The sequence below is a fragment of the Sander vitreus genome, chromosome 14 (genome assembly GCF_031162955.1).
Source record: "Sander vitreus isolate 19-12246 chromosome 14, sanVit1, whole genome shotgun sequence".
Lineage (NCBI taxonomy): Eukaryota > Metazoa > Chordata > Actinopteri > Perciformes > Percidae > Sander > Sander vitreus.
This window is the reverse complement of record NC_135868.1, coordinates 20,215,811-20,227,589: the sequence shown is the minus strand read 5'-3', so window position 1 is coordinate 20,227,589 and position 11,779 is coordinate 20,215,811. Positions and strand designations below refer to the sequence as shown.

The following is an 11,779-nucleotide window of genomic DNA, read 5'->3' as shown; positions in this document are numbered from 1 at the left end:
GAACAAAAAATGTGAACTTGTATGTTAAAATTTGCACTTGTAAAAAATATTCACACACGTGATATGAATTTGAAGTCACACAACAACAACAAAAACACGAGAGCATGTAAAAAAGAAATCTGAAGTTGAAATTTGCACTCGTAGAAAATGTTCACACACCTGTATTCTGGATGTGAAGTCACAGAAAATATATTCACAAATGTGTAGATTGATATTTACATGAACACGAAAGCTGCAAACTTGTAATTCAACATTTATTTGTATACTTTTTTTTACTCGGGTTCATTTTCCATCGTAACAGTGATTACAGGAGGAGTGATTACAACCTCTCGAATCTGTCATTGCAACTTCGCATACATGCTCTCTCGCATCACGAAGTGGCGAATCTGCGCGCCCAGATGAGAGACAACTCTGTCTGGCTTATTTATGTAGAATTGAAGCTTGGTGGAATAGCATGCTAGCGTTAGCCAACCAATTATCTAAACTCGTTTTAACAGTCAAACTGAAACACTGGCGGTGAGCTCCAGGTCCTGCAGCCGCAGACAGACCGTCTACAGACAAGATTTTTTGTTCTGCAAGTTCTGACGTCGTATCTCACATTTTGCACCATATTTAACTTCATATAGGGACCCCTGACCCCTTAGAGCCTCTGAAATGACTGACTTTCCAACAAGCCATATAAACAAACATCTACAAAGACACACAAAACCAACCACCGAGAGAGACGCAAATCGACCATTAAGAAACCCCAACAACTTCAAAGAGATTCAAAACTACCACGAGAGATGCAAACCAATCATTGAGAAATGCCAAACAACTACAGAGAGAGGCAAAACGATGCAAAACAACAAGAAAGAAACACCAAACAACTACAAAGAGACACAAAACTAAACAACAAATACAATTTCAACTTCATCTTCAGTCCGGGACCATGTCGATGCCCAGGGGCCCATTGTCATGAAAACCGTTCAACAGTATTTGTAAAGTGTTTGATACAACAGAGATTCACAATAAAATGAAAACATCTTTTAAAAGCAATTTAATTCAGTTTAACATTTCCCATGGGTTAGTTTGTGAGAAACAAAAGTCTGACCATGGCTCATAGTTTGAACTACTAATTTAAAAATGACAACAAAATACAGTAACACACTACAAAAACCATCTGTGATGCCTTGAAGAATATTTCCTTTATCATGCGTGATTGTGAGGGCTAGGTGGCTGTGCTCAGTGTGTTGCATTACAGTATCTGTGGTAAATGGGCTCAATTATATATATATATATATATATATATATATATATATATATATATATTCAATATTTCCTTAAACAAGTGCCTGTTGAAGCAGACAGATGGTTATTACAGCTACTTTGGAATACAAAATGAGATGAGATGCTTTAAAATGGCTGTATTTCCAAAAAGTACTGGAGTTAAAATGACACATAATCAACTTTAACAACATAATTAAAAAAGCCAATATGCTTTCTTGTGTAAACACAATTTTCTTTTATAAATAATTATGTTTTTTACTGAACACATTATTTCAATTTGAAAGCTTATAGACCATAGAAAAATATTCCTTTGGTTTTTTTGTTGCTTGATAAGTTGATAATATTTGACAATAACAAATGTGTGACGTGGCCTTGTATCAAATCCGTTGAAAAGTATGAAAAGCTGATATATATATATATAAAAATATAAATATATACAAAATAGTTAATCCATCAAAAAGGGTATGAATGCAGGTTTTTGTTTTCTCCAGAACTGAACTAAATTTCTAGGGATACATATTTGAATTTGACAAATTCAAATATGTATCACACCACAAACACTAAGACATATTAGAAATGCATGGGATGCACTCTGAATGTGATTTTGTGAGAAGGGAACAAAGTTATGAGAGGTGCAAGCAAAGTACTACAATAATTGTGTGCATTCTCTTTCTACAGATGTGGACAAAGAAAATGAAGGGAAAAAAAACAGAGAGGTTCAGAATTAATCAAGGAGAAGAAAATACAAATTGTGAATCTTGTCACCTCCCCTGGGTTGTTTGAAATGTACAAAAAGAGTGGAACACAGTGAGAATAAAGAGGCAAGACTAAAATAAAAGGCAGTAATATAGCAATGAATTGGCATTCATAGGGAAAAGAACGATGCAATAAAAATGTGCTGCTGGTGTGTCCTTGCAGGCCTCATTTCCAGTGGGGCCCTTAGAAAGAAATTGTGGATTTCTGCTCAGAACTACAGTAGCAATTTGTGTGGGTAAATCTATGCAATTCAATAATAAAGGAGCTCCTTGGTTTCATTGTGTGGTCAGATTTAATAACTTTGGATCATGGTCTTTGGCTTCCTGTCTTCTCCATAGTCTCTTTGCTTTAGTCCCCCTGCCCCTCTACTCCATCAGTTCTAGCCCTTTACCAGGGGCCCTTGATAGGTGGGCCCTTTGGGCTGTACTCTACTTGATGGCTCATACAATCTCCAGGATTACACCGGCCGTCATGTCCCTTTGCACCAGGCTGCCCAGGCGAGCCTGGGATCCCAGGAACACCTTGCTGCCCAACAGGACCTGGAGGTCCCATCTTACTATAGCCTGGGGGGCCTGGGACACCTGTAAAAAAAAAGGGAAATAAAGGGAATGTAATGATTGTGGCATTATCACTGCCCTGCTACTTAGCTGTAAAGATGATATATTCAAAAAGAGTAAAATGAATAGTTTGACATTTGGGGTAAAACACACATGTCAAACTGTTCCTTTAAAGGTTGAGTAAGGTGTTGCCATTTAACGCTGTAGCACCAATACAATGCAGAAACAAGAAAATATGTGCAAACCACCACATCTGTTATCAAGGGGACATGGGGCAAACATTACCCAATCATTAAAATCCTATTTTGATCATTTGATGTGAGCATGGTTGCTTCTTCAACCCAAAATAAATAAACTGTAAATTGACTGCAGATGCTAATTCGCTAATTTAGCCAAAGCTATCTGAACTCCATGATGATTAATGATTGTCAGATGTTGATTTGGGTGGTATGAATTAGTATGTAATTTTAGTCACTTTAATTAAGACAATTTAAGAATGATCCAACATTACTTTCATCATGCTGGTAATTTACTAATCAACAATAAATGCAAACTTAGTAATTAGCATCATTTATGGGATGACAGCAATTCTAACAGAAGGGTTTAGCATCAGGTGTAGCTTGAATTTCTAGTGGAAGATTGTTGCAGATGTACAAACCCCAATTCCAATGAAGTTGAGACATTGTATAAAACGTAAATAAAAACAATATAATGATTTGCAAATCCCTTTCAGCCTATATTCAATTGAATACACTACAACGACAAGATATTTAATGTTCAAACTGATAAACTTTATTTATTGTTTTTTGCAAATATTCACTCATTTTGAATTTGATGCCTGCAACACGTTCCAAAAAAGCTGAGACAGCGGCAACAAAAGACTGGGAAGTTGCGACATGCTCAAAAAACATGTTTGGAACATTCCACAGGTGAACAGGTTAATTGGTCATGATTGGGTATAAAAAGGAGCATCCCCAAAAGGCTCAGTCGTTCAAAAGCAAGGATGGGGCAAGTTTCACCACTTTGTGAACAACTGTGTGAGCAAATAGTCCAACAGTTTAAGAACAATGTTTCTCAACGTACAATTGCAAGGAATTTCATGGACGTCATGGCCTCTGGGCCAAAGAGGAAAAGGACAATCCAGATTCTTATCAGCGCAAAGTTCAAAAGCCAGCATCTGTGATGGTTTGGGGTTAGTGCCCATGGCATGGGTAACTTGATGATAAAAAGGTACATACAGGTTTTGAAGCAACATATGCCGCCATCCAAGCAAAGTCTTTTTCAGGGATGTTCCTTCTAATTTCAGCAAGACAACGTTAAGCCCATTCTGCACGTGTTACAACAGAGTGGCTTTCGTAATAAAAGAGTGTGGGTACTAGACTGGCCTGCCTGCAGTCCAGACCTGTCCCCCATTGAAAATGTGTGGCGCATTATGAAGTGCAAAATACGACAACGGAGACCCCGGACTGTTGAGCAACTGAAGTTGTACATCAAGCAAGAATGGGAAAGAATTTCACCTACAAAGCTTGTTGAAGCTTTGTAGGTGAAATTCTTTCCCATTCACAATAAGGGTCCTCAGTTCCCAAATGCTTATTGAGTGTTGTTAAAAGAAAAGGTGATGTAACAGTGGTAAACAAGCCCCTGTACCAGCTTTTTTGGAACGTGTTGCAGGCATCAAATTCAAAACGAGTGAATATTTGCAAAAAACAGCATTTATCAGTTTGAACATTAAATATATTGTCTTTCTAGTGAATTCAACTGAATATAGGTTGAAAAGGATTTGCAAATCATTGTATTCTGTTTACGTTTTACACAATGTTCCAACTTCATTGGAATTGGGGTTTGTAAGTACTTCAACAAAATGTGACAGGAGAAGGGATTTACTTTAACTAACATAACAATTTGAAGTCTTAACTAAAATGCAGAAACCTTTTTTGTCAATACACATGGTGAAATGTGCCAAATGTTGCTAACTATTAGCTACAGCTTTAAGTAAGGCTGACACACAATATGACTGCCACCTCTCTACTTACTGATCCATGGACCAGTGGGGTACATTACCTGGTGCTCCTGGAGGTCCTACATCTCCCATCTCTCCAACACCCTTATCTCCTTTTTCTCCATGTGGTCCTCGTGGTCCTACAGAAAGAGATGCACATATTTTGACAACATGACAGATAAATTGTTTACAGTTACCTAATGATGACCAAATGTCATGGTGCTTAAAATATTACTGGTATAACTGATGGCTCACCAGGGGGTCCTGTGACTCCTGGCCGGCCTTGTCTGCCGATCTGTCCCGGGTTTCCAGGTGCACCTGGGTTCCCAGGACTACCTGGAGTTCCGTCTTTGCCAGGCGGCCCAGGCCGACCTGGGGATGCCACCATCTCTACTGGCATCTGCATGCGAGACATGTAATAGGCCATTCTCTCTGGGGAGGGGAAATGTGCAATAACAAACAATGATTTCACAGTAGCAATAACAGAGGTGTCCCGGAGGAGAAATGGAATAATTCTCTGAAGAAAAGATTTTGCTCTAGACTAAGAACTGCAGCATTATACACAGTAAACATTCACATAGCAATGCACATGTGCTCACCATCAAAGATCTTGATGACCTGCTGGCGGATGAAGTTCTTGACTTCATCATAATTGACTACAGCCTGTTTAAGAATAGAGAAATGAAGAGAAAAACAAAAGGCCAAACATTAATCAAGGAACATAATTAAAACATTCATTATTAAAAAGTGCAAATGGAGCTTGTGAGCGCCTCCAGACACTGTACTGTGTGATTACCTCTTCTAAGCTTGATATTGCATGATTTGGATGTAATAAAAAGTTTAAATGAATAAATAATTAGGCTACATGGCTATAAGTGTAATTAAACTGTATCTCACATCATTTCCTGGCAACCCTGGAGTTCCAGGGAGTCCGGGTGGGCCCTCTGAGCCTGGGCTTCCCCTCTCTCCTCTTGGTCCGACCGGGCCAATCATGGGCTGTGCATCCTTGGAGTGGTAACCTCCACCGCCGGGGGGCCCTGGTCTACCTCTCTCCCCTGGGGGACCCTTCTGGCCTACAGCCCCTGGTTCACCCTGGGAGACAGACACACATGCACACAGGTCTTAGATAAATGAAAATGTCAGTCATGTAGCTCACGCAAATAGACAAAACACAAGCATATTAAGAAAACATCTTCATAAATTTGACAACACATGCGCAGCATTTAGCAAACGCGCTGCAAATACACACACCACAACCAAATACAGAAACGCGCTGCACATACAGAAACGATGCAAAAAGAAAAGCACACAAACTCCGAAAACAGAAACAATGCAAAAAGAAAAGCACACAATCCCCGAAAACAAATGCAACAAAAAAAGGTACGAGGTAGGAATCCACAAAATCTTGAAAAAAAAAAAAGTCATAGTATAGTATGTCAAATATTTTGAAAAAAAAGTCATTGTATAGTATGTCGAAAAAAAGTCATAGTATATGAAAGTAGCACGGTTGCCCAATGGTTAGCACTGCTGCCTCACAGTAAGACGGGACAATTTTGAAAAGAAAGTCATAATATAGTATGACGAAAAAAAGTCATAGTATAGTATGACGAAAAAAAGTTATAGTATAGTATGTCGAAAAAACGTCATAGTAGAGTATGTCGAAAAAAAGTCATAGTATAGTATGTTGAAAATTTTGAAACAAAAGTCATAGTAGTATGTTGAAAAAAATTCATAGTATATGAAAGCAGCACGGTTGCCCAATGGTTAGCACTGCTGCCTCACAGTAAGAAGGTACAATATTGAAAAGAAAGTCATGGTATAGTATGTTGAAAAAACGTCATAGTATAGTTTTTCGAAAATAAGTTGTAGTATAGTAAGTCGAAAAAAAGTCATAGTATAGTAAGTCGAAAAAAAGTCATAGTATAGTATGTCGAAAAAAAGTCATAGTATAGCATGTCGAAAAAAAGTCATAGTAGAGTATGTCGACGAAAGTCACAGTATAGTATGTTAAAAAGATTCATAGTATTTTTACGTTGAAAATAGTCGTAGGCCCAATGGTTAGCACTGATGTCTCACAGCACCAAGGTACAGGGTTTGAATCCACAAAAGTTTTAATAAAAATGTCATAGTATAGTATGTTGAAAAAAAAGTCATAGTATGGTATGTCGAAAAAAGATCATAGTATATGAAAGCAGCACGTTTGCCCAATGGTTAGCACTGCTTCCTTACAGTAAGAAGCTACTATTTTGAAAAAGAAATTCATAGTAGAGTATGTCGAAAAAAAGTCATAGTATAGTATGTCGAAAAAACGTCATAGTATAGTATGTCGAAAAAATGTCATAGTATAGTATGTTGAAAAAAAGTCACAAAAAAGTCATAGCTTAACAAAGCAGCACTGTGGCCCAATGGTTAGCACTGATGCCTCACAGCAAACAAGGTACAGGGTTTGAATCCACAAAATCTTGAAAAAAAAGTAATACTATAGTATGTTGAATATTTTGAAAAAAAAGTCACAGCTTAAGAAAGCAGCACTGTGGCCCAATGGTAAACACTGATGTCTCACAGCAACAAGGTACAGGTTTTGAATCCATAAAAATTTCATAGTATAGTATGTTTAAAAAAAGTCATAGTATGGTATGTCAAAAAAAGGTCGTAGTATATGAAAGCAGCACGTTTGCCCAATGGTTAGCACTGCTTCCTTACAGTAAGAAGCTACTATTTTGAAAAAAATTCATAGTATAGTATGTCGAAAAAAAGTCATAGTATAGTATATCGAAAAACGTCATAGTATATGAAAATAGCATGGTTGCCGAATGGTTAGCACTTCTCCCTCACAGCAACAAGGTACAGGGTTGAATCCACAAAATCTCGAGAAAAAAAAAGTCATAGTATAGTATGTCGAACATTTCGAAAAAAAAAGTCATAGTATAGTATGTCGAAAAAAAAGTCATAGTATATGAAAGTAGCACTGTTGCCCAATGGTTAGCACTGCTGCCTCACAGTAAGAAGGAACAATTTTGAAAAGAAAGTCATAATATAGTATGTCGGAAAAAAGTCATAGTATATGAAAGTAGCACGTTTGCCCAATGGTTAGCACTGCTACCTTACAGTAAGAAGTTACTATTTTGAAAAGAAATTCATAGTATAGTATGTCGAAAAAATGTCATAGTATAGTATGTTGAAAAAAAGTCATAGTATAGTATGTCGAAAAAAACGTCATAGTAGAGTATGTCGAAAAAAAAGTCATAGTATAGCATATCGAAAAAAACATCATAGTATTTTATGTTGAAAAAAGTCACAAAAAGTTATAGCTTAACAAAGCAGCACTGTGGCCCAATGGTTAGCACTGATGCCTCACAATAAGAAGGTACAATTTTGAAAAAGAAAGTCATAGTATAGTATGTCGGAAAAAAAGTCATAGTATATGAAAGTAGCACGTTTGCTCAATGGTTAGCACTGCTGCCTTACAGTAAGAAGGTGCTATTTTTAAAAGAAATTCATAGTATAGTATGTCGAAAAAACGTCATAGTAGAGTATGTCGAAAAAAGTCATAGTATAGTATGTCGAAAAAAAGTCATAGTATAGTATGTTGAATATTTAGAAAAAAAAGTCATAGTATAGTATGTCGAAAAAAGTCATAGCTAACAAAGCAGTACTGTGGCCCAATGGTTAGCACTGATGCCTCACAGCAACAAGGTACACGGTTTGAATCCACATAAGTCTGAAAAGTCATAGTATGTTGAATATTTTGAAATCATAGTATAGTATAGTATGTCCAAAAAAGTCATAGCTAACAAAGCAGCACTGTTGGACTGGTTAGAATCCACAAAATCTTGACAAAAAAAAGTCATAGTATAGTATGTCGAAAAAAAGTCATAGCATAACAAAGCAGTCACTGTATGGTACTGGTTGAATCAGTACAAATAATCTTGACAAAAAAGTCATAGTATAGTATGTCGAAAAAAAGTCATAGTATATGAAAGTAGCACGGTTGCCCAATGTTTAGCACTGCTCCTCACAGTAAGAAAAGGTACATTTTGAAAAAAAGTCATAGTATAGTATGTCGAAAAAAAGTCATAGTATAGTATGTCGAAAAAAATGTCATAGTATAGTATGTCGAATATTTTGAAAAAAAAGTCATAGTATAGTATGTCGAAAAAAGTCATAGTATATGAAAGTAGCACGGTTGCCCAATGTTTAGCACTGCTCCCTCACAGTAAGAAGGTACAATTTTGAAAAGAAAGTCATAGTATAGTATGTCGGAAAAAAGTCATAGTATACTATGTCGAAAAAAAGTCATAGTATAGTATGTCGAAAAAAGGTCATAGTATAGCATATCGAAAATAGTCACAGTAGAGCAAAGCAGCACGGTTGCCCAATGGTTAACACTGATGTCTCACAGCAACAAGGTACAGGGTTTGAATCCACAAAAGTCTGAAAAAATAAGAGTCATAGTATGTTGATTGTTTTGAAAAAAAGTCATAGTATAGCATGTCGAAAAAAAGTCATAGTATAGCATGTCGAAAAAAAGTCATAGTAGAGTATGTCGAAAAAAAGTCATAGTATAGTATGTCGAAAAAATGTCATAGTATAGCATATCGAAAAAAAGTCATAGGATTTCATGTTGAAAATAGTCACAGTAGAGCAAAGCAGCACGGTTGCCCAATGGTTAACACTGATGTCTCACAGCAACAAGGTACAGGGTTTGAATCCACAAAAGTCTGAAAAAATAAGAGTCATAGTATGTTGATTGTTTTGAAAAAAAGTCATAGTATAGTATGTCGAAAAAAAGTCATAGTATATGAAAGTAGCACGGTTGCCCAATGTTTAGCACTGCTCCCTCACAGTAAGAAGGTACAATTTTGAAAAGAAAGTCATAGTATAGTATGTCGGAAAAAAAGTCATAGTATATGAGTATGTCTGAAACAATAGTCATAGTACTGAGTACTATTTTCGAAAAAGAAATTCATAGTATAGTATGTCGAAAAAAAGTCATAGTATAGCATGTCGAAAAAAAGTCATAGTATAGTATGTCGAAAAAAAGTCATAGTAGAGTATGTCGAAAAAAAGTCATAGTATAGTATGTCGAAAAAATGTCATAGTATAGTATGTCGAATATTTTGAAAAAAAAGTCATAGTATAGTATGTCGAAAAAAGTCATAGTATATGAAAGTAGCACGGTTGCCCAATGTTTAGCACTGCTCCCTCACAGTAAGAAGGTACAATTTTGAAAAGAAAGTCATAGTATAGTATGTCGGAAAAAAGTCATAGTATACTATGTCGAAAAAAAGTCATAGTATAGCATATCGAAAATAGTCACAGTAGAGCAAAGCAGCACGGTTGCCCAATGGTTAACACTGATGTCTCACAGCAACAAGGTACAGAGTTTGAATCCACAAAAGTCTGAAAAAATAAGAGTCATAGTATGTTGATTGTTTTGAAAAAAAGTCATAGTATAGCATGTCGAAAAAAAGTCATAGTATAGCATGTCGAAAAAAAGTCATAGTATAGTATGTCTAAAAAGTCATAGTATTTTATGTTGAAAAAAGTCATAGCTTAGCAAAGCAGCACTGTGGCCCAATGGTTAGCACTGCTGCCTCACAGTAAGAAGGCACAATTTTGAAAAGAAAGTCATTGTATAGTATTTCAAAAAAACGTCATAGTAGAGTATGTCGAAAAAAAGTCATACTATAGCATGTCGAAAAAAAGTCATCGTATAGCATGTCGAAAAAAGTCACAATGTAGTACGTCGAAAAAGTCATAGTATAGCGTGTCGAAAAAAAGGTATAGTACAGTATAGTATGTCTAAAATGTCATAGTATTTTATGTTGAAAATAGTCACAGTATAGCAAAGCACCACCGTGGCCCAGTGGTTAGCACTGATGTCTCACAGCAACAAGGTACAGGGTTTGAATCCACAAAAGTTTGAAAAAAAGTTTCATAGTATGTTGAAAATTCTGAAAAGAAAGTCATAGTATGGTATGTCGAAAAAAAAGTCATAGTAAAGTATGTCGAAAAAAAGTTATAGTATATGAAAGCAGCACGGTACAGAGTTTGAATCCACAAAATCTTGAAAAAAAGTCATAGTATAGTACGTCGAAATGAAGTCATAGTATAGTATGTCGAAAAAAACTCAGTATAGTAAGGGAATTTTATAGTATGGGAATTTTGGGAAAAAAAGTCATAGTATACTATGTCGAGAAAAGTTATAGTATAGCATGTCAAAAATTTTGAAACAAAAGTCATAGTATAGTATGTCGAAAAAAAGTCATATTATAGTATGTCAAAAAAAGTGAAAAAATGTCATAGTATGATGAAAAAAGTGATAAAAAAGCCATAGTATAGTATGTAAAAATAAAGCCATAGTATAGTATGTCACACACACACACACACACACACACACACACACACACACACACACACACACACACACACACACACACACACACAGGCCTAAGTCTCACTAAGCTAAAAGGAACAGAAAGCGGGGGAATTTCCCTGTATTCAGAGGGTCTGCGGAGGTACCGGATGGATGATGCTCGATTTGACGACACACAAACACACACACACACACACACACACACACACAAACACACACACACACACGTGGAAAAAAAGCCATAGTATAGTATGTCGAAAAAAGTGAAAAGAAACATAGTATAAGTATGTCAAAAACAGTGAAAAAAGCCATAATATAGGATGTCAAAAAAACCATAGTATAGTATGTTGAAAAAAGTGATAAAAAAAGTCATAGTATAGTATGTCGAAAAAAGTGAAAAAGCCATAGTATAGTATGTCGAAAAAAGTAATAAAATAGTCATAGTATAGTATGTCGACATTTTTTAATTTCTTCTTATATTTCTTGTAGAACTGACTCTAAGAGCAATGCTGTAATTCCAATCTATTTGTATGGCCCTGTACCTGTCCAAATGGCAATAAACATCTATTCTATTCTATTAAAAATGTCATATTATAGTAAGCGATGATAACTGAGATGCATATGCAGATTATTATCAATCACAGCAGAAGAAGCAGGGCCTTTCAGACAGATTTTGGCTACGTCTATATCACTTTCCACACTACTGAGCCCACCATTCAGGTTGTTTAAATACCTGCTACATTAGCGACAGTGATTTATCAAGGACAAACCAGCCCATAATGGACGTCTAATGTTTACACATCAACGACAGACAAGCGG

At 36.1% G+C, this 11,779-nt stretch overlaps 1 protein-coding gene across 1 annotated transcript in view; it reads right to left on the bottom strand.

The window, feature by feature from the left end:
* Positions 1-1,022: 1,022 nt before the first annotated feature.
* col16a1 (collagen, type XVI, alpha 1) overlaps positions 1,023-11,779 on the bottom strand; it is a 73,665-nt gene continuing 62,908 nt past the window's right edge. Inside the window, exons 67-71 of the mRNA XM_078267390.1 lie at positions 5,479-5,673; positions 5,181-5,244; positions 4,837-5,013; positions 4,644-4,721; positions 1,023-2,606 (exon numbers count right to left, since the gene is read on the bottom strand). Coding sequence (XP_078123516.1) covers positions 2,413-2,606; positions 4,644-4,721; positions 4,837-5,013; positions 5,181-5,244; positions 5,479-5,673 — 708 coding nt within the window. The 3' untranslated portion in view covers positions 1,023-2,412. The remainder of the gene's footprint in view (positions 2,607-4,643; positions 4,722-4,836; positions 5,014-5,180; positions 5,245-5,478; positions 5,674-11,779) is intronic.